The sequence below is a fragment of the Apteryx mantelli genome, chromosome 7 (genome assembly GCF_036417845.1).
Source record: "Apteryx mantelli isolate bAptMan1 chromosome 7, bAptMan1.hap1, whole genome shotgun sequence".
NCBI lineage: Eukaryota > Metazoa > Chordata > Aves > Apterygiformes > Apterygidae > Apteryx > Apteryx mantelli.
Genome location: NC_089984.1, coordinates 15,485,504 through 15,511,623, shown reverse-complemented (window position 1 = coordinate 15,511,623; position 26,120 = coordinate 15,485,504). Strand labels below are relative to the sequence as shown.

Sequence of the window (26,120 nt, the reverse complement as noted above, 5' to 3'; positions counted from 1 at the left end):
TAGAAAAGCTGCTACAGTGCAACAATCTTCAGAATAAGATGCCTTTCTCCAGTCTCAGATCAGAGACCTGAATGGGTATTTTGGGGAAAAGGAAGATAGCTGAACCTAGCTGTGCCCTTGGAAATGTTCAGCCTTTCCTGCCTTTGGTTTAAGGCAGCAGTCATAACGCCTGTGCCTAAGACGTTCACAAATGTAATCTCTTGCATTCATGAGATTGTGTCAGAATCTAAGCTTTGAAGAAATGAACAAAACCTTTTTATTTACTTTTCTTTTAACAATTGCAGGTAAAGAATAAGAAGGAATCTTGATAATGTTGTCACTGATTTTGGCCCCTGGTAACAATGTGACCAGAGCGTGGCTGATGTGCTAGTATCTATCTGCGTCCTCAGACTTCAAATAGATGTGGGGAAGGGGACTGTGCATTTATGGCATATTTATTCTAAGTAGCACTGTTTTAGTTGTCAGCCTTGACCCAGTGGAGGATTATCACATAAGAGAAGCACTGAGCTTGCTTTATTCCCTCAACCATTCTTCTTACCCATTAGCTGACTTTCAATGGGACTGTGGCCATCTCTGTGAGGAGCTGTTGCTGCTGATCTAGGAGGAAAAAGGAAGCCCCAAAACTCCAGGCCTGAAGCAGGTGAAGTGTAGAGAATACCAAAAGGCCTGTCATAACGCCTCTGGCACTGAACTACCTTCCTTAACCTTGCCTTACTGCACACAAATGTGCAGTACTTTTCATAGTTAGTGAGGCACTAAAGAAAATACTGTTTTGCTTTATCTTTAAAGAAGAGAAAGAAGACGACATAAGCCTTTCCTTGGGTCAAAAGAGATTATAAGACATGGAAAAGAAGGGAAGGGGAAAATCAACAGAAGCAGTGAGTTACTGGCTACACTAGAAACCAACTGGGGTACAAAGCATTACCCCTGAGGAAAGCTTTGGTTTCCTGCCCATGTCCTTGGCTTTATAGCTAGTTATTCAGCGTACATCCTCATTCACATCCAGCCTGCTTCCTGAAATCCCTTTCCAAAGCAAGCCATACTGCTTTTGATCTGCATGCATGAGTCTTACGGAGGACAGTAGTACCTTTCTTCCATAATTTGAGAAGACAGGGAGGTTCAAGATGGAAAATGCAGATGGAGATAGAGAAGCTGAGGTAACTGGCAGGTAGCAGTGACACCAGGAGACTAGAGGCCATTCCGTTGACACCTCAACATAAGGACAGGTTTGGAGGGATGCCTGGTGGGCAGATCTCCCACAGGTAGGCAGAAGGTTGATGAGAAGGACAGGATCTCCCCACCTGCCAGGCAGTGCGATTACCTCAGGTGTGAGCTCACCTCAGGTGTGAGCTCTCCCTTGCTCACCACATGGCTTTAAAAGATGTGAGTCAGCCCCTATTTCCTTTTCCTGCCTACCTTCCCAGCATCTTAAAAGGGAGATTTAAAAATCCTGGGATATCTGCTGACTCAAGATACTCTTTGGGGGTGTTTGGTTGGTTTTTTTTTTTTTTTTTTTTTTTGCCTTCTGGTTTTCCAGCCTTTCAGGTAAACTCAGTTTGTGCTTCAAGGTTGCCCTGAAATTGCTGATCCTGAGGAGGCTTGTTCTTATTCTGAAAGTCCCTGAGCAATGAGTGCTGTTTAACTGCAAGACCTTTCCCATGGGGGCAATGCGTGTGCCCGGCTGGGGAGAGGGCCGCGTGCAGGGACTGCACGGTGCCAGTAGCTTTCTAAGCGTTTTCCACAGCCCGGCCGTCGCTGCTATCTTGACTGGAAAACTAACCTAGAACAAATGCTGGGGGGGGGGAGCTAAGAGACTTAATGAGCCGTCACGGGTTTCCTTCAACTGAACTGCCGACTTGGGGCTGGAGAAGCCGAAGCTGGGCTGAGGGGGGCGGTTGAGGTGGGGAGGGGCCACCGTTGAGGGGCGAGCGGCGGTTGGGGCGGCGAGGGGCCACCGTTGAGGGGCGACCGTTGGGGCGCGAGCGGCGGTTGGGGCGGCGAGGGGCCACCGTTGGGGCGCGAGCGGCGGTTGGGGCGGCGAGGGGCCACTGTTGAGGGGCGACTGTTCCCGCTGCCGGGGGGAGGGGCGGAGGCGGCCGCCGCCCGGCCTCCCTCGGGGTTGCGGGCGGGACGGCCGAGCCGGGGCGCCCCCCCGCTGGACGCCTCGGGGTCAGCGCAGCCGAAGCCGCCCGGAGGGCCGAGGTATGAGGGGCAAGTAGGTGGCTGGAGGGAATCCGGGGCGGCAGCGAGTCCGGCGGCAGAGCAGAGCTTCCTGCGAGTCGCCTTTGTGTGGAGCGAGGCTGCGTGTGTGCCGCGCCGCGCCAGGCGTGGCCTGAGGGACATGAGAGCACTTCCTCGCTCTTACGGCTCCCGGCCCCGCGCAGCGAGCACGGAAGCCGCGGGGCAGCGCGGCTCAGCGGAGTAGCACCGCGCCGCGGTGGTGGTGAGCTGCGCTGGGCTGCCCGCCCGGGGTCCGCGTTCGCCTCTGCCGCGTGTCCATGGACTAAGCCAGGCAGCGGAGGGACTCCTGAGTGCGCCGCCGCCGCCTCGCCCTCCGCTCAACTTGGCGAAACTTAGCGAGCAGGCTGCTGCCCTGGGTGAGTTCCTCTGCCGTGCGCGCCGGGTGCCCCGCCGGCCCGGTCACCCGGCCCGCTGCCCCCGGCACGGGGCGGCCCCTGCGCCGCCTCCCCGCTGTACACGGTGCCCTCTCCTCTCTCCCCCTTTGAAACGCCCGCACTTCGGGCATCCGTATCGCGTATATGAATGAGAGCGGGGCTCTTCGCTACAACATCCTCTGGGAGCTGGCAGCCATTTAAGCGGGTGTGCACAAGGCGCCAGCTTTGGGTGTGTGCCGTTTTCTCGGGACGTCGGTAAAGCTTAGTTTCACTTGGCGGACAGAGGGCAAGTGCTTCCTAGCTGTTCTCCCCGAGTGCAAAAGGAAGAGAGCAGCCCCCCTGGCCTCAGGAGTTTGGGAAAACGCGAAATTCTCTGGCAGGCTCTGCCATTGTCCGCTTCCATGAAAGGAAGCCGGAGGAGCTGGGAGAGGCTTCCTCCGGGAGTTCACCCGGAGTTGTTGTTGGGTGAGGTGCCGCGAGTGCCACATGGAGGAAGCGGCCTTCCCGGGTAGAGCTGCTGCGGGGCCGCGTTTACCTGCTCCTTCCTCTGCCATTGCACCAGGTGCTTCCAGCTCCGCTCGTATTCCCACACTGGCCCACCCTGCCCTGCTGGGGGCTGAGTCCAAACTGTTGTTAACAGAAACTACTTTTGGGTAAGTGTGTGTGTGTGAGGATTGAGGCATGGGGCCTTCTTTAAAGTAGATAGTCAAACATTTGTAAGGTGTGTTAGTATGATCTCTCTGAAATACTTTCAGCTTCCTACTTACCATGCTGCTCTGTATGGGTGAACCCTTGATCACCTCTCAGCTGTGGGCCTGTTTTGGCTCTTGTTGCATCTAAAATGGGGTGGGATTGGATTTCCTGAAGCTGCAACATCTCTAGCTATAATTCTGTTAGCTCAGGCTGCCTAGGTCATAGTGGACCAGTACTTCAGTAGGAGAGGGAAAAGCAAGAGGATTTGCTCTTTGTCATTTCATACTGGAATATTTTAAGCTGTGGATCAGGGTCATTAGAAGTGGCATCACATTTTTCTTTTTTTGCTCTCAGAAGTAGGATAGCTAACACAGTATTAATCACCAGTTCCAGTTTAGTCATTTATATTCTGCCTAATTAAGTTGTCTTTGTAGTTTCAGCTGAATATTATATCGCTGGCTTGTGCTAGTGTTGCAGAGCCCTGCTGAGAAGCTACTGCATTCCGTTTCTAAGAGAGTTAAAATGCATTTTGCATTGTTTATATGGGGAAAGGATTTTTTTTGATGTATACTATACCTCTTTTTAGGGGAGGAAAGGCTATTGAGCATTTTGCTGCCTTTCTTGGGAGAAAGTTTAAGCTAAATTGAAAAAGACTTGCTATTATGCAGGGAAAGAGTAAACTCCTTGGTGTTATGCCTGCTAAATGTCCATTCTGGAATTGTTTTGTGCATAGAACAGACTAGAATTTTGCACTTTCAAAGCAGCTGCCTAAGGTTGTTGAGTGCATGTTTAACTTAAAGTCTAAATTGAGTCTGTGTGGAAGAATGGTTTCATTTTGATTTTTTTTTTTTTTGAATGAAGAATACTGCAAAAATAAATTATTTGTGGTGTTTTTTACCTTAATAGGTCTCAGGGGTTGGAGGGAGCAGGAAGAGGTATTTTAAGATGTCTGGCAGGGTAGGATTTTTCCCAGTACCTCACTCTTTTTTTTGGGGGGGGGGGGGGAGGGAGGACATACAGCTTGTGACCTAGAGCTCTGGTTAAAATGGAAGGAAACCAGCTCTTTGAGGATGGAAGTGCAGAGTATTTATTGTTTATAAATGCTCAGTGGGATGATGATCTCATTTCCAAGAATCTCTACCATTGAGTTAGGTGTCAGTACTTGCATGCTCTAGTGACTTCTTGGGCTACTTTATGCTAACAATAAATGTGTGAAACTTTAAATATTTGAGTGTGAATGGATATTTATGAGATACTACTACAGCTATCTGCTTGGCAGATAGTTTGTGTGGGGAGGGAAGGGTGCAGTTGGGAATTCAACAGTCTGTTCACTGGTATGAAATGCAACTGTGCTGTGGGGTGGCTTTTTTCTTTAAACAAAGCCAGGACACCTGTGTTTTTGGAATGATGTTCTTGGCTGTGTGGCTAATGACACTGAAAGAAGGTGCTTTTAGGGCAGGGGTGAGGGAAAGGTATTCCCTTTCATTAAAAGATCTTAATGTTCAAAGTTAGTGTCAATAAACCAGCAAGTTTTAGAAATAGCTTCCTGAAAGTACGGAAATGCTTTATAATAGTGTTGAGAAAAAAAGTGCAAATAAGTGTTTGGCTTTTTGCTGTATTTTTGTTGATGGTCTCACTCATAGGTGCGCAATTTGCTAAAGCTAAGGTCTAGAATTAAGTCAAAAAAAACATTGAATGCTGCTGCTGTTTGTCTGATCTGTGCTTTGTAAGTATATTTTTATTCAGTGTGAATTGATTCTGTTAGCTTTCTTTGTGTCAGTGTTGGCTCTGCTCCCCAGGTAAGAAGAGCATAATCAGAAGCCTTACTTGAATCTTGAATGAGTCTTATTCTCATCTCTGGGTAGTAGCATAGGTTTTGCCTGGCATTTTGTGCAGTGTAGAATAATTCACCGTATGCTGTTTTCCTAGTTTCTAACCTCCTTCCTCCTCTCCCTGCCCTGTTGGAACTGAGGGAGAAAAAGAAAAGCATCTTCCTTATGTTTTGTAAGCTATGTGGGAGCAATGTCTGTGCAAGAGCCTTCACATATCCCAGTTTCAGTCCTGTCAGGGAGGCTATGTTCTGGGCTACCTCTTACCAGATTTAAGCCTTGTAATACCTGATGAGAAGATCATAAAAGTCCTTTACTCTGAGCCCTGAAATGCTGTGTAATTGAGGCCCTTTCTCTGGGATTTAAGGGGTAACTCTTTCCTCTTAGATGCAGCAGGAAAACTGTTGATGTGGAACATTATGAATTTATTCATGTCCAGATTAAACGTGTAGGTAATCTGTATTAAAAAGTTAAATAGGCTAAGCTCTAGTGCATAACTGAGGGATATGCCATTTTCCTTATAGTGGGATATGACACTTATGCCCTTATAGCTTGTTCTGTCCTGAGGCTGATGTTTGCTGTTCTTTGAGGGTAGCTATTTGTAGTTTATGAAGCCATGTGTGAATAGTAATTGCCATTACCTGTAAATGTGTGTTTTGGGAAGAGAAAAAAAACTTCTGGCAAACTCCTGCTACAATAAATCCTCTTGTTCTTCTGTCAAGTTCTCCATAGTATATTAGGTGTGGCGAAGTTTGAGCACTGTTGAGCATGAATAAATTCTTATTCTAATCTCATGGTGTTTAGATCACAGAAATCCCATTGGCGGGGGAGAGCAGAGTTCAGAGCTATCATTAAAATTGCTTCTATGGATCCTTCCTTTGTGTAGATTTTGTTTTTCCTTTTGCCAAAAAAATTCCACTTGCATGGTGTATGGTAAAGTATGTGGGTTGCAGATGCAAAACAGTTTGAGACACTTGTGCCCAGCTCATATGTGTGAATCAAGAATGTTTTTACTCATGGGGTTTTTGTGCCATGCTGCTTTGCACTGTGGCTTCCTGGGTCAAAACTTCCTGTTTCTGGTAGAATGGGCCTCTATACTTTCTCACTTTGGCATCTGTGGTGTATTTTCAAGGCTACTAACAAGCTACAATTCACAAAATTCATGAACACTGTAGTTTTCATGTCCCTTTGTTAAGCTCTTCCACAGAAGTACCTAAAATAAATCAACCCCCAACCAGAATTTTCCTTTTAGTTTGGAGGGAATGTTGCAATCCACTATGGGGGAATTGAGAAACAGTCCTTTTCCAGGTGGCTTCTGATTGTACCTGCCAGATGATAGTCATGTGTCTTGCCCACTGTTGTTGCACAGTCCTAAAATCCACAGCTCTAAGGAACTGTAGTGGTGGTAGCTCATGTTAGGATAGCTAACAGCCTTCCACTCCATAGTGCTGCTTGGGCAGGAATGAAATGCTGCTTCTTGACCCTTTGGATCATGCTTGGTCAAAAACACCTGATCAAACAAAGGTTAAGATCAATGTCAGATATTCAGAGTGAAGCTGAACAAGGTTGGGTATATGTGGGTTTTTAAGTTTGAGTTCCTCCAAGGAAGATTGAAATACGACTTTAATCTAGCAAATCTTAGCCTGAAAAACAGGAATTTTGTCGGTGGAAAAATGTATGGGTTCAAATCACTTAATTTTGAAAAAAGCTGCTATTTAGCCACTATTTAATTAGTTAAAAATAGTTGAAGGTCTTGTATTTGAATTTTTTTGCATTATAAAATAGTTTCTCTTTATTTTGGATGACTGGAACCTGTCTTCAGTATGGTCAGTGAGCTGAAAAATCATTGTTGGGTTGATTCTCCTATTTTGGGCATGTTACAGGTGAGGATTGCAGCAAAGAATTTAACTTGTAGAAAATAACATTCCTCAAATATTGACAGGTTGAGAGATTCCAGTGTTTGCAGTTGAAACAAGTGATTTGAATGGCCAAACTCTTGCTTGCTTTATTACCAGTCTGACAAATCTGAACTGAAGCCCTGTGAGAGAGGAGAGGTATCATTCACACCTGAATTCCAGTGTCTACTTTTGCAGAAAATTTATAGAAAATGAGATTAAAATATGCTGAACTCTATCCAAAAACAGGACTCTCAGCAGGATGTGAAAGTGAGGCAGTTAATTTTCCCGTGCAGTTCAAAGTGTGTTTCAGCCTCCATTTGGGGTGATGGGGGGATCCAGCATTTGTTTTTCTTCAGTTTCCTGTTTCTCTTGCTTTTTGGGAGCAAAACAGCAGTGTTTTTTTTCCCCTTTTCTAGTAGTAAAGCTCATATGTGATATCTGTAAGTAAATGTATTTCTGTTTTTATCCAGAGTGCCTACTTACAAATGAGAACTGTTTGCGTCTTGCCTGAAATCTGTGCAGCTAAAAGTCTTGATGCTTCATCCTTAAACTGAACCTGAATGTCCCAGGCAACTGTGTAAGAGAAACAGGGCTTTGCTACCCCTTATTCTTTCCAGTAGGCATTGTTGAACACTGTCCTGGTATTACAAAGGAGCTTTTCTGTTGTACTGGTACACTCTCAGTCTAGAGAGCGTGCATTTCTAACAAATAATGATAGCTCTTTCTTGTGAAGACCTCTGAGGCTGTTGAGGTAGTTAGCCTGTCATGGCCAAAGGAAGAGCTAAGGCACGTGCTGAGAGGGTGCTTGCATATGAGCATTTGACTGTTTTGTGTGGTCATCTTTTCTTTGGCTTTTCATTCTGTTTCAGACAGATTGTTAGTGGTACCAACCCAAACTTGTTCCTGTGGCCCAACAGCCCTTTTCAGCAGTCTGTTTTTTCCTGTTCTAAATGCTTTTGTTTTCTGCTTGAAGACTAAATATTTGGTATTTGTTTCTCTCTGGAAAGGCGTTTTCTCTAAATAACGGGTGGACTTGAAGGTAACAAGGCAGCTTCTTCTTGCTGCAATTGCAGCTATAGGAAGCAGAATGAAGCACTTGTTGAGGCATCTGAATACTGTGAATTTTAACGCCTCAAAAAGTGTGATTTGTTCCAAGTCTGCTTAGCAAGAGCTGTCTACTCTTGCTTTTGGGCATAAAATCAGTGCTGAAAGATTTAGTTTGACATCTAGAGACTCCTAGAATAGAAAATAGGGGATAGACTCAAGTAACTTGTATCTGAAGACTCAGGTGTTGGACTTTGGTCTCTTATGCAACAGCAGACTGCTGATTGCCAGGATATACAGAGTTGATTCTCCTGATATTCATTTCCTTCCCCTCATAACTTTCTGTTAAATGTACTCAGGGAAACACTTAATATTCATGTGGGATATGAATACAGAAGTGGAATGGCATATAATAAAAAAGGGTACTAAACATAATAGCCTACTACCCTTCCTGAGCATTAAGTTACTTCAGTTTGTCTCCATCACAAGCCTGTGGAGGAAGGAGTTTCACCTAAAAAAGCTGACTGCTTTAAAACTAGTGGATAGGGAATTAATGTGAGAGGACTCTTGGAAGGCAATGAGTGACCTTTTTTCCAAAGTATACAGCACAGAGATTGAAAAGGGTATTTTGACAGTGGTCAGAGCAGCACCCAGCTCCTGCAGAGCGGAAGGGAGTTCAACTGTAAAACCTTGTCCAACTGGGACAAATAAAAATAAGGGAAGGTGTCTTCCTGCTCTGGTTTTCTTTCTGGGCTGTGCTGCTTGTGTAACTAGCAATGCTGTTGGCCTGTTATGACAGTAGTTTCCTGTGTTCTCACATTCTTTTCCCTGGAGGTAGGTTTTCTCCTTTTATTAGATGCACGTTTTCTGATCTGTGCTTCTAACCTCTGTACTTTCTCATTCTGCTGGTGCATTTGCTGTTAGTTATTGCGGCAACCAAAGCCTGTATTTTAAGGAACTCTGACGATATCATTTCATAGCCTTTGCCTTGATGTTGTAGTTGCACCATGTTGTTCTTGGCGCCCTCCTCACGAGGTGGGGAGCTTGTTTTTGCTGTGTCCCTGGGGAGGGTGCCGAGTCTGCCAGTGAAACAATGGCCGGGTTCTCATGACCCGCTGCCTGCTGGGGGAGGGGCCCGAGCCTTTCAAGAGTTGCTTAGCCATGAGGGACTCCAGTCTGTGGTTTTTCTTTCCTTGTGTTGCTATAATATGTGCAGGGTGCTCAGCAAACCTGCTTGCTGCATCTCATGAAGCATTAGCTTATTTCTGCATCCTTGGGCTGAGAAATGTAGTCTCCTGAAGAGCTGGCACTGAGTAGGCTTGTGAGATGCTTGGTTAATGCTGTTTGATTGCTTTTTTTACTAATATTTTCTAGTGTTTTGTGTTAGAGGTCTACATATTAGTCCTCTTGAAAGTCACTCGAGTCCATGTCTTTACCAAAAAGTCAGTTGGTAGGGTGAATAATTATCATACAGTTATTGAGCCTTTTGTGAGGCCATAGAGCTCAATTCCTGTTGTGGCCCATGTGCTTGTGATTCTCACAAACAGCAGGTAAAATAAGGTTCTCCCTGTGTTTTGAATGCAACTCACATTATGCAGAGTGGGTAGAGAGAGAATGCAAGCTTTGAATAAATGGCCCCTAAACCTAATGAAGTTTTTGCTCTGAAGAAGTTGTATCTTGTGGTGCTGGGAGGGTGTGTATTTGGAATAAGTGTATTTCTGTATTTGAAAGCATGTGTCCTGTGAAGAAAAATAGAGTATCTTTTGGATTCAGCTCCACCATGTGGGCACAACATTGTTTAAGCTGAACAAATGGTGAATGTAACTAGTATTGCACAGATGCATGGATCATTTCTGAGTGTGTTTATTGTCAGGGAGTAGCTGACAATGCTGGAATTTTCTTTTTAATTTAGCTTGGTCTGGTTTAAATTGTGAAAAATAGCATATTAGAACATTAGGTATAAAGGATGAGAAATGTGATGCAGATGTGGATGGACTGCATGTTATACTCGAAGCAAGGGGCATCTCTAAGAAAAAGAACAGATGGTATACTAGTCATTTCTTAGTGTATATTACTATGATCAGTCTTGTTTTTCTTTCTGTTGTAAGAAGAAAATGAGGGGGTATCCTTTTTGGCTGAAATGTAACATGAGACTAGAACAAGTGGCATTTCTGAAAATGAAGGAAAGCCACAATATGCCTAAAAGGGTTTAAGCTGATGTTCTCTGAAGAAAGAGTAGATGTGTCAGCAAAGAAAGCTGGTGGCTTCCTGTCTTCTCGTCGAAGTTCTTATTTATTTTTATGACAAAACAGCAAGTGGAGGACCCATTTTGTTCTTGAAACATTTCAGTCTGGAGGTAAGGGAGGGAGTGGGCAATGTATACAGAATATTTACTACTACTGGGGGTCACTAAATACTAATAAAATTATTCCCCAGGCTGGAAGTTCTGGCACCTCAAATAAAATAAAATGTGTACTTTGTAAGAGTTCCAAGATCTTCTGTTGCAAATGGGGGGGGGGGGGGAATGACAAATTACATGCTTGCTTTAATCTGAGACCTTGAGGTTTGGTCTGCTGGTGTTGACATCAGAGAGTGGAAATGTATTTACTTTTATGAGAGGTAGTAGAAAGTAGCTGAAGAGCTTTGATCAGCTAAGATTATTCTGGCTGCTTGTTTCAACAGGTTTTGCTCTCTGGTGTGAGTAAGCTCCTGATCAGAATGGCTGACACACTTCCACATGTGTCACAATATCTGAACTTTTTGCAAGGTAAAGAACATGCCTTATGGTTTGTTAGTATACTAAATCTACAATGTATAGGCAAGTTCCTATTCAGGTGAAACTGTTTCTAGCTTTAATAAAATTTTTAGAAAGGAAAGACTTTTCTAAACTTTCCCAAAGATGTTAATGAGCATTCTTTGAACTTTAATGACAGTGCCTGTAGTGTCCATTTCAGTTGTCCTGGTGTAATCCATCTGAGTTTTAACTTGTATGAGCATGGATAATCCTATAGTGCTTTTGAGGATAAAGTCTGTAAAATCCCTACATCTTGTACTTTTGCTGCTGTCTGCAATTCTCAAATTACAGTAGGGAGTCTGAAAGCTTACAAATAGAGCCCTCTCTTTTACTGTTGTTTGCTCTGGTTCTCTTGCCCATGTTTGGAAAATCACTGACTTGGACTTGTTTTACTTGTGACCTTTCCTTTTCTTCCTGCCTCCTTTGCTGTCTCTTGCTTTAAGTCAAAATACAGAATATACACTTTATTTGTAGTCATCTACTTTGACAAGCAGAATACCCTGTAAACTGGGTCAGAGATCTGTGCCTTTTTAGTTGATTTACATTGTGAAGTAAAGTAGTAAAGCAAAGGACTTCAAAAGGACTTTTTTATTTTATGTATGCTGGAGCAAAATGCTCCAAGTAAGTATTTACTTACTACTTTAGTGAACCTGAAGTCAATGGGGTGGAAGTAGCATAAGTCTAGTAAAATTCAATGGATAGCTGAGTTTAGTTGTACCTTTCCTCAGTGTCAGTGACTAATATTTGCAAATTGGATTTACAGGGCCAATACTTGCATACTACAGATTTTAATTCTAACCAGGGTTAGTTTGAATAAATTAAAATATGGAATTTTTGAAGCTACTTTTCTGTTCTGGATTTTTTAACATAGCTAGTAGCTTTTAAAGCTAAATAGGGATAAAGACTATTTACTAATGTGTGAAACTGAGCCTGGCCACCTATCTCTTGTGAACTTATGTATGAAGAATCAGGAAAAGTGACGGTGTTACAACTGCTGTTGTCCTCAGTCAGGGCTCTGCTGTGACAGTGTTCTCTAATTCTGCTTTCCTTTTTCAAGTCTTGCTTTAGTGTAAGAAATGTGTGATAGTTTGAATGGCTCCTTGAATTGCACCCAGGCAATGTAGAGCTTTTATGCCAAAGTACTGGTGACTTTAGTCACACGGGCAGCTCAGAAGAGGTTAAGAGATGGTAGTTGTTGATGCTCATGTATATGAGTTTTCAGAATTGAAGATGTCTGCATTAAGGATGTTAGTCTAAATTGAAAGTATTTTTACATGGTATCTTAGATGTGACTCATTCAAATAAAAGTAGTGGCTTGGCTGTAGGCACATGCATAACTTTAATGTGAGTTGTCCAGAAAGCTTCAGTGGAACTCATCTGAATTGTTCCTTTCTAGTTTTAGATTTTGGAACACTGTGTTCCATAGAAATTTTCCCAAATTGTAGTTTGTACTGTAGTGAATAAAGCCTGATCCCTGGAGCATGAAACTCTTTCCATTTTTAAGGAATCTGATCTGCTCCGAGGGATTGTTTGCTATAATTTGTACTGTAGCAACTTGTGCTGGGAATACTTTTCAAATAATTGGAGGGACTGGAATCCTCAGCATGCTACAAAATTAAAAATAAGAGCCCCAAAAGGCATCCATTTAAGAAATCTATCTGACTTTGGTCATGTTTTCTGTTGACTTCAGAGATCTGTTACCTGTCATTATTTTTCTAATAAGATAAGAATACCTTACTAGCCATGTGTGTCTTGCATTGAGTGCTTCAGGCTAAAGACTTTTTTGTTGAATAAACTTCAGTTTTCATCTAGGAATAAGCAGCTGTTTCTGTGCAGTTATGGACTATAGTTGAAGTAAATACACTATGCTCTTATTTCTTAAAAGAAACTTGTATTTTGTGTGAGTCCTCAGAGTTGCTTGGAGACAAAATTGTAGAAGTAAAGATGATGCATGCTTGCAAAGAGTTCCTGAATCATCAGAAGGGCTTCTATCTCTGCAGAAATGGACTGGCCTGTCAAAGCTCCATATCCTCTTTTTTCTGCTTAGTCAACTCCTCTTTGTATTCACTGCTAACATTTGTTTGCCTCTGGTGAGGTGGATTGGAAGACTGATTCAGGTTAACTGTTTTCTTAATATGTGTTACAGGATCACAGGATTGATCTGACTTTGCTACCTGATTTGCTATATGGTTGTCTGCATCTGCACCAGAGTAGGGTGATTAATGGTTGAGGATTTTAGAAGGGGGACAGGGAAATGGAAACACAACTTCCTGTGGTGGCAGTACTGGCTTAAGCTGTGAAATTTCAGTGTGACTTAAGTCTGCTTTGTGAAGTTCATACCACATGAGGTTCTCTACTCCTTTTTGATCACCTCAGTGAATCAAAGGAATTTGTTTAGATCTACAGATGTACATTCATGTTCCAGTTGTTCCTGTTTTAGACTGGCATCTTGTTTTGGAGGATTTTCCTGCATATCTTAGGTTGTTCAATAGATCACAGCTTCTGTTACAAGAGTCGGTCTATACACTATGAATATCACTGCTGTAGCATTTTGGAGGTAAGAGTGGAATCAGTGGGTGTAGAAATGCTTTTGAAATGGCAGTATTCTCTTGCTGAATGGTTATATCTTTTCCTCACTACAGCTGTAAACACCAAGACAAAATTATATACTCTGTCAAAGTGGCAGGGCTCTATATTTAATTTTCAGAAATTCCTGTTAGCTTGAGTGGGTGATAACTATCAGCTGATTCAATGTGACTTGCTTTGTCAGAAATGCAGTAGGGAAAGTTACTAGTCATTGCTGCCTATGTATACGGTAATCTTCAAAGTGTTTTGCAGTATTGGCTAACCATAGTTATGCAGCCTATGATGTAAATTAAATGAAGTACTGAGGTAGCATGCTCCTAGACTGGTAACAGATGGTTGAGTGCCTCCTACGTTAGGAAACATGACTGTTTTTAGTATAAACATTGGGAAGGTGGCTCTGTGGCCTTGAGCAGATTGCTTAGTCTGTTTGTGGGGTTGGAAATAAACAATTGGGCACACCTACTCTTTGGATTTAGTATGTCAGAATGTCACTTCTATATTAGTAGTGACTATGCTACTGCATATGGCATTTAGTGGTTCAGCAAGACAAACCAAAAGGCTCCTGATGAAGATAAGCAAAGCAGTAGGTCAAATCTGCTCTTAACATAGGCAGGCATTTCAGAAGGTAGTATCTGTCTCAGGAGGCCCTTCCTGCTGTAGGATGGCTTCTTGCAACAAAGAACCATTGCTAATGCTGGACTCCTTGCCATTTCAGGGCGTATCTTATTACTTTTTCATCCTGTGACAGTCCTGCGGTTAGTAATGACTGGGTATCTTGCCGATTGTATGGGGAAGTGGGGAGAAATGTGTTAAGCTGTTGGTCAAAATGACGAGGTATGTGGGGAACAGTGCTTATCAGTAAGGATATTTCTGATGCTGATATTTCTGTGCGGAGTTTTGCTGAAGCTGGGACTTGAACAATTGGAGGTAAGTGTCAATGCCAAGGAGGGCAACCTAACACACAAACTTAAGGCTGTTTTTATTTTAGATCCTGAAATGCTTGCTTTTCTGCTTCAAATTACTTTTTTTGAGGCTCTTAGTCTGTTTAGTAGAACCTCATTGTTACAGAATTTAATGATGTGAAGAACTTGGTTAGCTAAATGCCATCTGCTCCTTCCTCTTTGCTAGTGGTAGCAGCAGCAAAAGCAACAGTTCTTGTTGTAGTACATGCATTTTAAAACTGCTGCTCCTGTCTCTTGCCAGAATTCTAATTTTCATGGAGGAGGACTAGGGGGTGAAGAATGGTGATCAAAGTCTCAGCATGCCTGCATCTAAAGAATGTGCTTGCACTGGCAACCACTGTATTGCTGTAATACAGGCTTCTGCTGATGCAAATGGAGGCTTAGACTCTTTACATGAGTGAGGTTCTGCTGTTGTCTCCTAGTGTTCCCTCTTTCCTCTCTCTTCGCCAGATCCACCAGACTTACTGTCTTGGACAAGTCTACACATCTTGATTTTTATGCAAATAAGTTGCCATTTGGAGCTAGAGACTTAATTGTATACTATAAATGAATTGAATGAAGTTGGAAAAATCAACTATTTGTTCCTTCTCTGGTATTCTCAGCTGCATGCTTAGTGCACTGTAAGAGTGCTGTTTGAATAAGTATTCCTTTACTATGTCTCATAGTAAGATTCCTAAATATTGTTTCTGAAGTGAAGCTGAATGGGTTGAAAAGGTCAGTGACTAAAACTGAAGCAGGGTGTGAGGAAACAACTGTCTACGTTTTAGCAATGTATGTTGCAAGACTCAGCTGACCTGTATGACTGGATTACATCTAGAAAAGTGCTTTTCAGTCACTGCCTATACTGCCATGAAGTAGTATTTTCTTTGTTTTAACAAAAGTTAAGTGTGTCTTTTGCCATAAATGAACTGTGAGCATTAGAACTATTTATGGGATGAGTTTTCGGAAGGCATAAAAGCTTGTTTTCCCTATTTGTTTAAAATTGAATAGGGTTCCACTTCTGTGCTGTGGAAATATCAAATGTGGGTGTTACTGGTGAATCTTCATGCTCTCTAGACTGAGGTCTTACAAGTACTGTTTCTGTGTGAATGTGCAGTATATCCTTTAATCTTTTTATTGCCTCTGCTGTTTCTCTAAGACCAGCCAAATAGTTCATTCTGTATGTTCAAGTCTTTTTACCAGGACTGTTGAGGAAACAATACTTTAATTCTGATTTAGACTCAGTTTTACTCCATCTCCTGTGGTGTTTTCTCAATTTCTTGTAGTAGCTTTTAAGCAACCTCTTTCTGCTCCAGTGCTCTAACTTAAAAGGCTGCTTTGAGTAGTTTTGTACATAATGGTATCAAAACATGGTGGGCAGCCCCTCCTTTCCTGTATTTGCACTTTTAACTTTTACTGACAGTAGCAAAACTGATGCTCAGCAGGCTTTTGAGGGGCTGCAAAGGATGTGCCTGTTAATCTAAGGAATTCATGAAAGTTATGGTTTTGGTAGTAACTGGAAAAAAGGGAGATTTTTTTAAACGTGCTGCACGATTGACAGAATATGAATGCTGTCTGCTAATGTGAAGTAAGCCCTTGTTTATGGAGGGGTAGGAGTTGAGGTTCAGTGGTAGTAGTTGCTAATGGAGAAAAATGTTGGTATGCATGTCTTTCTATGAATCCCTGTAGTTTAAAGGTATAGCTATTCTGCACATTTCTATTTTGACTTAATACTGGGCATTTGCAGCCCTAGGACATGTGGATTTAGTTTTGCAATTCTTTTCCCCAAACCAGGTTTCCAGCTAAGCCCCTCTGAACTATGCTGCTGAGTTGCAGATGACACTGCTCTAGTTTGCATGAATTTTATTTTCAGGAAAGGTGAAAAGAGCAGAAAGTAAAGAAGTAAAGTAAGAAGTAAAAGAAGTAAAGGAAGAAGTAAAACAAAATGTCTGTTGCTCACTGTAAACTGTCATCTGCATGCTGTCTTTTTCATTGCAGTCAACAACTCTTGCTCTTCCACCTAAACATTTGAAACTTAATGTTGAATATTCCTTTAAATTTTCTATGCAGTCTCAACACTTCTGAAAAATATCTCTGGGCAGCAAAGAAACTTCCTGGGTGGGTTTGAGGATGGGAGAGGGCTATCTGGACCCAAGGAAGGACTCTTAATCTGCTTCTGAGTGGAAGCCAAGCCTAGAATGGGGAGACCTCTGGAAGGAATATCAAAGTCTATTTGGGATCTCTGTAATCCCTTGGGCTGAAGTTTTGTCCTATGTCCTTGTGTGTGTGTTTAGCTTCAGGAAAAAAGTTTAAAATGGAGGTTGAAATAAGTCATAAGACTTCAAAAGCAAGCTCTTCCAATACTACAGTGCCAATGGTAGTACTGAATGAACAGGACAAGGGATTTTGTTTTATACCCAACTACTCTTGATAACTGTCTTCTGAAAGAAATTAATTTCCCTTTTTGTAACTCTGGATGCAGTGGTCTTCAACTAACCATTCCATGGTTCTTCATCTCAGACTCTGCTAGTTAGGCTTGGTTTTTAGCATGTTTGCAAATGTCCAAGTCAACATAGTCCATAAAGTCTGTTTCTTAGGTGTTTGAAAAATCTCTGTGCTTATTTCTTCATTGCAAGCCTTTCACTAACATCTTATGGGAGGAAAACACCAAGTGAGCAGAGGGTTGAAATGTGGAATTGCTACTTAACCAGGCAATATCTGGCTTTGCAGTTAGTTCTCTGAAATGTTGGTGGGTGTGAAAGAGCTTTGTCTTACCAGCTCTGGCTTTCATTTTAACAGCTCATCCTCTGTCTTTTCTGTACATGGCATTTCTTCAGACGTGGGTTAGTTATGATACCCTAAAAAGTTTTAGTTCTCTGAAATATTTGAGCAACAAATGCAGTTGAAACTTATCTCTCTAGAGTACATAAGAAGCAAGAAAACAGAACTCTGCAGAGCAAATCTGCTCTTTTGTAGTGGTGTGGCTCTTGTTCTTAAACAGAATAAAACCACATATGGATTTGGTAAAGAAACATTAAAATCTGAAAAAAATAGGGAGTACAACTGCCTATTGCATTTAGCAACCTATAGACACTAAGGCTTTCCAGGTAACCACTTCTAACATCTTGTAGCTGGGTTGTTGGATGTGAAATCTACAGGACGCATGCTTAGCCTTTTGTACAAGTCCAAGCTGCTGTCTGTGTAAATAAAATGGTTTTGAGGGAGTGAGAAAGCTGATGAATGTCAGCTTGCTGATGCAGATCTTAGGTTAACTGTGTAGCCAGTTTCCTTTTTGGGGTGTCTCACTGTCACCACACAAGAGTGATTGAAGATCGGATTACCAAGCAACAAATAAAGTTTAGGGGCAGCTGAGGTTTCTGAGCTGACTTTGAACATGCTTCTGAACTGACTGGAGTGCAGGTTACTATAGCCTTTTCCCAATAGAGAGCAAGAGATCTGGAAAACAAAACAAAAAAACCCTTTAGTCTTAAATATTTCACTGACACTTTTTCTCATTCTATCTCCTGTGCAGACATTGTGCTATAGAAGATGCACTATTACCGATACTCTAATGCAGAGGTCAGCTGTTGGTACAAATACCTGCTCTTCAGCTACAACATTGTGTTCTGGGTGAGTACCAAATGTAGAGATTGAAATAGTTTGTGGTCATTGGGCATACCTCTGTTTCATTAGCTTCCTGCAAGCTCCTTCAAAAGAGTGGGCTAAAATATTTACAAGAGAAACTGGTGCATGGTATATGTTCTGGGTATATGTTTTGGAATTGAGGAAGCCTATTCCATCTAAGAAAGTCATTATTATTGAAAATTACATGGATACTAATTCCTCAATTTTTCTCTTCCTTGCCTCTTCCTCCTACTCCATGTTTTGAGTGAAGATAAAGGAACAAAGCAGAGAAAACTGCCTACCTTGATGTTTTTATGGAGAAGGAGATGATCTGCTTTGAGGATTTGTCAAAAGAAAGTAGTATAGTTTGTACTGTTGCTGACCAGGTCTGTCTTTTGAATAATACAAGCCATTAAATATTAGCTGTCTGTTGATCTGGGGAAGGTTAAAGCTTCCTTTCCTGCATGCACTTAACTGATATGTTAGGTTGTTCGCATTTTAAAGGAAGTCTTTCAGATCTTTTGATCTTTCTGTTGGAGTGATGCAGCTGTAAATGCATTGTGCAGAAGAGATAGGGAAAGTTGCCCCAGAGATGTGTCAACAGCTGACTCTACAGTGTAATCAAGATCTTAAAGATCATGCTTTTGAGCAACAAAATTGATAGTCTTGAAACCCTTAGTTAGGAATTAGCCTGCCTGTAATGTTCAAAGGAACTATTGTGAATGTGAAAAGGGTACAAAATCAGATGTGTGGTTTTTAGGTGTGTTTAACAGACAGTCAAGATCACTGAAGCGTCTAATTACCTTGCAAAAGAAGGATAGTCAAAGGTGACTGCATAGCATTGCATTAGAAATAGTACCATGTCCGTGAGGGGGAGGTGAAGGTAAGGATATCTGTCAGTAGAACTTAATTTTTTTCAGAATTTGTAGTCAAGCTTTGAGTTCATGCCTGAAGTCATGGAAGGACATAGGCAGCCATGGAGAAGTGCAGATGCAGTGACTTGCCCAGTGCCTGGCAGCTCTAATTCAGAGTTGAAACCCTTCTTAGTCTGGATAGCCTTTTCTAAATACACTTAGGTTTTTTCAAAGCCAGAAGGATCATATAGAGAATGAAAGTATGGTATGTGGCTGAAGCTGACTTGTTTAAGTTGAGAGTAAAAACTGATTCTCCTGATCCTGACTTACCTGAGATCAGTACACAGGCTAGAGAAGATTGCATTAATTTTGTTTATTGTGATAAATTAACCACATCTTAGCTTCTAAAATTTAAGATATAGGGAATTATTACCTAAATCTGTATTTAACAACATGGTTTGTCTGCACAAAAGTTGCAAACTTATGGATCTTGCTCATTTTTGTCAATAGTATCTCTCCTCTTAGAGGAGAGGCAACCTTGTGAGCTTCTTATTCATCAGTTTTGTACTGTCTTTAGTCTAAGTCGTTTAGAGGGCCAAGTAACATTGAAACTGCAATGTCTGGATATGGTTGAAAATTACAGAACTTTTGCTACTGTTGCAACCTTGTGTTTACTAGTGCATAGTTTTAACAAGCTACTGTAGCATTAAGCTGCAGGGGAGTGGGTAACAGCAGGAAAGCTGTGTGTACTTGGTGTAGAATCTTTATTCCAGTAAAGATTAATTGGCCACAATATGTGCCATAGAGCAAATGTTTGAATGTTAGTGATTTCCCCCCCCCCCCCCCGGTAACTGAGGATTTTCATCATAGCATCATGTGTCAAATTATGTCCTCATAAGCTACCAGATCTATACTTATTTTCCTTCTTCTAGTAGTACAGCTCCCCTATGTCTGTAGTGGAATGTGGTGTAATGAGAAGCAATATTTGTTGTGCTTTCTTTAAAGTTCTGGTTTTTGGAGAAATACCTTACTAAACAGATGCTCTTAAGCAGATAGTGTGTGGGGGTGTGTGTGAAAAGACTCTTGTTCATGAATAGTATAGGATTGTTCTAGAACTCTAGTTCTGTTCTAGTGAGCATATTGTGAAACAGTATTACTGTTTTGTTGAGTAAACAGCCTTTATAAAAAGTTGAAGTTCCTTGATGTCTTTACTAGGAAGACTATCAATAGCTTCCCCCTACTTTTTCACAGAAATGCATTTCATCTTTCTGTTTTCCTCTTTCTTTTTTTCATTCCCTGCAGAAAGAGTTATTACTTAACTTTTTTCTTTTTTCCAAAATTCTTTGTTCACTGTATTCTCTTGAAATAAATTATGAAGCTCTGAGGGTTTTTCTTTTCCATAAAGAACCTTTAAAAAGAGAGATGTAGAGAAACCGGGGAGAATTTGAAATAGTTTGTGTTTCAGCTGATCTATTGAGTGGAAGAAAGGGCTTTCTGAACAGGTACTAGTAGTCTTGCCAGATTGTTCTTTTAATGTTCTGAGGCTTGTGCTGAGAAGTTGGTATCAGGGTGGTCTAGTAAATATGTGCAACTACAGCTTTTTTGACAAGACTGGCACTGTAGTTGTAGAACAGGCTATGTAAACTGTGGGTGGGAGGGTAGGCACTCCTACAAACAGCACATGCATCTTTTAGCTGACACACTGGTTCAGGAGCCTATGACAACAGGCTGGTTGGGCTGACTAGTCTAAAAGTCTCTTTAGTTGGGCAGATCAATGATGTGTAGACCTAAGTAAGTTAGTTTCTACATGCTTTAAAAAACTTAGAATGAGAAGGAAGATGTAACCATCATTTCAGAAAGCCTTTAAGGAGGAAATGTTAGTCTTAATTCACTACTTTTCCTAGCTTGCAGGATGGATGTTCATGTGCTCTTATCAGTAAACTACTCAAATCTCTGGTTTGCTGGGTTCAGAAGTGAGTGCTCCAATAGCTGGGCTGTTAAATGCTGCCTATGGAAGCAGAACAGTTGTACTGGATCAGGTACAGAGTTGTGCCCAGGAGCCCTGCTGAATCTGCTGCCACTGCTTGTGACTGAAAGTGGCCCTGCTGTTCCCCTCTGCTTGACACTTTACTTCCTCCTTTCAGGTCATACATGAGTGTCTGTGTGGATATGTAGCAAAATGGATCAGGAAACCGATCCCAACTAAAAAAATCTTTCTTTAGATTATTTTTAAATGTTGTCAGCTCTATGAGTTGTTGTGATTGCTTGCCTTAGAATGAGGATGGCCACTATAATGTGTGAGAGGCATAGATTTTTGCCTTCAGCCATGCAGCCTTTTGCCTGTTTAGACTCGTATTGGAAGTATGATGTGGTAGCTTGCCTGTCTCTCTCAACTCATGGCACAGTTTATCCACAGGCCAAATGATCTGCTTGTAAATAAAGATTTTGTTCTTCCACTATGCTTATTAAAGATGCCAGACTTCTGACTTCCCTGCTGTTGCCCTAAAGATGAGATCAGTGACTCTAAACTTCGAAGTTAAAACACATTGCGTCTTTTAGTGACTAGTTTACAGAATATGTAAACTTTTAAGTGGATGGTTGCTTTTCTTTAGTTTGTTTAATGCTTCAAATATAGTTCATGTAGGTCAAATTGTAGGACTAACAAAATACCAAACTCAAAAGGGACAAATATGATTTTTTTCTGTTACTGTATTTTAATAATGGCAAGCCCAGAGCCTAGCCAGCCTTTAAAAATAATCTGTAAATCCTCCTTTTTTCCCAAAGTTTTTGTCATGTGAGCACCCTGACAATACATTGTTCAGTTCATCTGGCTTTATCATTTGCAGTTGTGTACTTATGACTGGTTTGCAAAGCTGTTTCTCAGGTCTTTGTGCTTGTCTCCTCATAAGAAAGAAATGGAGGTCATAAGAACGGTCTGTCCTCCCAGACATGGCTTTAATGCAGAATTCCTTTGTTTTCCTCTTGCTTTTAAAGCATGCTGTTAAGATTGAACCTTTTGAGGTGCACTCTTCATCTGAGTGCTGATGAGGCAATACTGCAACCATTAAGCTAGCCCCAGAGTGAGCGCTCAGAAGGTCACAGCAAGGCTAGACGAGATCTCTCATTGAGTTTTAAAGCTTTTTTGCCAAATGGCTTTTTTTGGCCCAGTAATTAAGAGATTGTAGTAATATAAGCTGAAAAGCTTGATTCTGGCACCTTTCTATGCTGAGTCATTTTGCACTTGAATGTGTCATTCTGTGAAAGCCCCAGAGACCCGTGGTGGTGATGACTGACTGACCCAGGCTGGAGTGCTGTAGTGTGCTGTGGCATGTCATGGCACCATGCTGCTCTAAACCTTCAAGCTCCCACTTTGAAAGCTCTGTGGGATGAATGGAAGTGCCTTAATCACCTCTATCTTTTGTTCTCACCCTTCTGTTTCCAGTTGTGTTTTTGAGGTAGTCCAAGAATTGCTCTTCAAGCCAGGAAGTGGCTATTCAAGTCCCTCTATTTATCCAAGTGAAGTGAAGGATTGCATGTGTTCTCTGACAAAGCCTTTTAGTAATATGCAAGGTCAATGTCTCTCAGATGAATTGAGAGGAGATAGTAAAATAGCTTTCAGCTGTTGTCATCTTGATTTATTTTCTAATTCCCTGTTTTTTGTGCATGGCTCTTAAGGGTTTGGGGGAAGCAAAAATTTTCACTCATGCTATAGAAGACTTTCAGTCAAACCTTTTTGCTCTGAACATGATGGTGAAGGGCAAAACTTCTCTTAAACTCTGAGACAGAATTTTGAAATCATTTTTGAAAAGTAAGAAGAAACAAACTAGTGTAAGACTTTCTTGACTTTCGCAATTTATGTAGTCTTTCAGGAACATTTGGCAAAGTTGTGCCAGGAGAAGAGGAAAGAATTTACTGTCAAGTTGTTTCCTCACTCCAAGAGGAAAAGTCTGCAAAGAGGCAAGGATAGGAAAGAAAGGGTGTACATTACTGATCTGTCCAGCATGGGTGGAGTTAAAATGCCAAATAGGATTGTCCAGGGAGTGGAGAAAGTGTTCTCCTTAAGCATAACAGTTTTGCACCTGCCAAAACTGAACTGTCAATGGGAATACATTCCTATAGCTTCTAATCAAATCTTGAAGCAGACTGGCACGAAAGTAGTTTGTGTGCAATGGTCCTATTACAAGAGTTATGTTCAGCTGCAACTTAGATACAAGAAACAAATTAGACCCCATTTTCTCAGTTGTTAGGGTGATTCTAATAGTTTAGTCAAAGAAATTCAAAGTGTGGTTGGGAACAGATAATATTTAAACTAAGTGGTCTTCTGTATGGGGTCTGCAGTTCCATGTTTGGGCTTCTGCCTCTTCTGAGCAGAGCTTAAAGCCCAATGTGGTATGTTAATATTGTGGGTTTCAATTCTAAAGCAGGAAATGCCCAAGTGCTGGTTACTTGTTCTAGTTTCCTGTTTAAAGGGGTACAGTAGAGTTGTGTATATGTTTCCATCCAACCTGTCAGGCAGTATATGGCTTAAATGACTCTAAGCTTTAAAAATGAGTTACGTAATCCAGTTCTTGCTTAAAGGTCATTTGGATTCTGGTAAGAGGCAAACTTTTAAATGTCTCCTGTTACCTTGTGTGTGTGTGTGGGGGGGGGGGGGTTGAACTGGTTGCTCACTGTCACTCTGGGAATGCTTCTCAGCTACCCATTTTGCTATTGATGTGGCCACTTTGAACTGATCAGTTCCCTGGTCTGCCTCACGGCATGTCACTTGAATGCCTCTGAGTGGCAATGAGGGCGTGTTTTCCTGGTGCTAGTTCTCTATACAGAACTGTAGAACTCTGTATTGAGCATGCTCAATTGTACTAACTTCTGAGGCCGTTTTTGTCAGCACAGTGTTTACAGTAGTTTTCAATGAAATACTTTAAAGTCTCTTGTGTGCTGTATTTAAAACAAATATTATTCAGTTAAGTAGATGCCATTTTGTTCCCTTGCAAATTAGCAGTCTTGGTAATCACACCTGTAAATGTAGTGGCTGATGGTTTTGTTTTTTTCTGCAAATATATCACACTTGACTGACTAGTGCTAAGTTTGCTGAAAAACTTAATGCATGTAGTTTGGCTGCTGCTAGTGAGAATTTGGAATCATTTAAGTCTTGTTGAATTAAGTTTTATACCTATTTATGTTGATTCTATGAGATTAAGTTTATTTTTCTGCTGATTAACTCATTTTTACTTGCAGATAGTTTGCACAGGTCCTCAAAAATAATGCTGCAAAGTGAAGTATCCTGGTCAAGTGAAACTGAACATTCTATAAAAAAGTAGAAGCAATGTTCATGTTACTACTTTCAAATCTGACTTTCTTGAATATAAAGTGATGTGGTATATGCTGCTTGTGCACCTATCATCCCTTCCTTCTGCTGCTACTTGTAACTTTTCAATACTGAGTTGATTTGAAAGAAATAATGAAATGGAGCAATTTGTCCAGTACAGGGTGATATCTCTTCTTGGAGCTGGGGAAGCAGTAATGAACAAAGAAGCCCTTTAAGAAATAGCTGAGTGCTTTTTAATTCTGCTTTTATTTTTTGCTTATCTTTTTCAAGACTCTTAAGAGTCTTCACCATACACATTTCTATTACTGTTCTTTTTGCATTACAAAGAACTGTTTAGCTCTTGGTATTCCCTTTACTCATCACTTTTTGCTGATACTGTAATTATTTTTCTTCAAACTAGAAGGGTGGAAAGCTTACAGAAATCTTTTCAAAGAGTAATAGCTAGCATTGTTTAATTGGATACTCAAAGCCTTTTGCTCTGTAGGTAAGGATAAAGCAAATCTACTCAATAACCAAGAAAACCATTCCAGTTTAGCTAGGGTGGTAATTATTATGAAAGGCAGTCTGAAGAGGACAATCTATTTGCTTATTCAGTAACAGTGTTAACGTACAGAATGTGGAAGACTGTATCTGTGTTCCAAGTTCTTTTTGTTATTTTGCCAGAAGATATTTCTTGAGATCCAGCTGCATACACTGTGTAATTTATCCTTATTCCTGCAAATTACAGCAGCTGTGTCTTCCCTTGCCTTCCAGCATTCCTGGTGTGTTTGGAATGAGGAAAGGAAGAAAGAAGCATCAATTTCATGTACTATATGACTTAAGTGGTGTACAAGAAGTTTATTGATTTTTGTATTTTGTTTCTTTATCTGAAAAGTCACTGTGGTTAGACTTAGGGGTGACCTGGTTCACTACTTTATATTTATCCATGTGGCTTTTTTCATACCATTTTTAAAGTTACTTTGATCTAAATCATTACTTTAAATGTATTTAGCTGCTTCAGTCTGAGTAGTCACTGTACTGTGGCTTATTAAGCAGCATCTGGAAAGTTAACTTAGAACTGCTTTGCCTACTTGCAACTTTTTTCCACATGTAAGTAACAGATTTGGTTTTTGTCTGTGTTTAAGCCCTAAAACATGGTATGATACTTCATGCCCAGAGGAGTGTGTACCACTGTTGGAGTAACTCTTATAGGTTGAATGATTCTTAGCCCTTTGACCCCTTCCCCCCCCCAACAGAGCAAACCTGGAACAACTTCATTTGCCCTGAGCATGGTGCAGGGTCAGCAGCAGTAAACCCAGCAGTACTTCAAGTCCATGTATCTACTTTCTTGTGGAAGTGCAAGAGGGTACCATTTTCCATTCTGCCTGTGCTATATGGAGTTGCCTATAATTCCCATTTAGCTCATGGGAGATGCTTCATTTGCTAGAGAAAAGGACCTCTTTTTCAAGAAGGCTTTTTCAGTTGTTGGGCTTTACTTGTCAATGGGGATATAATCTTGGTTTGAAAGGGGGGAGGGGAAGCAGCCTCAGTCCTTCATATGGTTAAGGTAGATTTGTTATATGGACATGTCAGGCTGGAATGTCATTTAAAGTAATGGTTAGAGGGAATGCAGGCTTTCACAGATCAGTGGAGCAGTAGTGTCCAGCATAATTCTTTTCTCTCTGCAATCACTGTTAATCAGTTATTAAAAAGAACTAGTTGCCTGACTCTCAAATGGGCAAGATATTTCAGTATAGTAGGGAAATCTAGTAGGAAGCAAATAAATCTTGGAGAAATTACTGTATATGAGGAGAATACTGAGGAAATGCAAATAAACCAAAACTCTTTTCTGTAATACTGGTTGTCACCTTGCAAATAAGTAACAGTCTCTTGATTATGCTTTGGCAAAAATTCAAAGTAGAACTCATGTCATAAAT

At 41.2% G+C, this 26,120-nt stretch overlaps 1 protein-coding gene across 5 annotated transcripts in view; it reads left to right on the top strand.

Annotated features, from left to right (window-relative positions):
* The first annotated feature begins 2,146 nt into the window (after positions 1 to 2,146).
* Positions 2,147 to 26,120, top strand: part of TSPAN14 (tetraspanin 14) — a 44,213-nt gene continuing 20,239 nt past the window's right edge. The window contains exons 1-3 of one of the 5 annotated variants that reach the window (XM_067299833.1): positions 2,270 to 2,597; positions 3,178 to 3,268; positions 17,933 to 18,030. In XM_067299833.1, coding sequence (XP_067155934.1) covers positions 17,950 to 18,030 — 81 coding nt within the window. In that variant the 5' untranslated portion in view covers positions 2,270 to 2,597; positions 3,178 to 3,268; positions 17,933 to 17,949. Of the gene's footprint in view, positions 2,203 to 2,269; positions 2,598 to 3,177; positions 3,269 to 14,329; positions 14,387 to 17,932; positions 18,031 to 26,120 lie in introns of those variants that run through there. The other 4 variants (XM_067299830.1, XM_067299832.1, XM_067299831.1 and 1 more) reach the window with 4 other exon arrangements.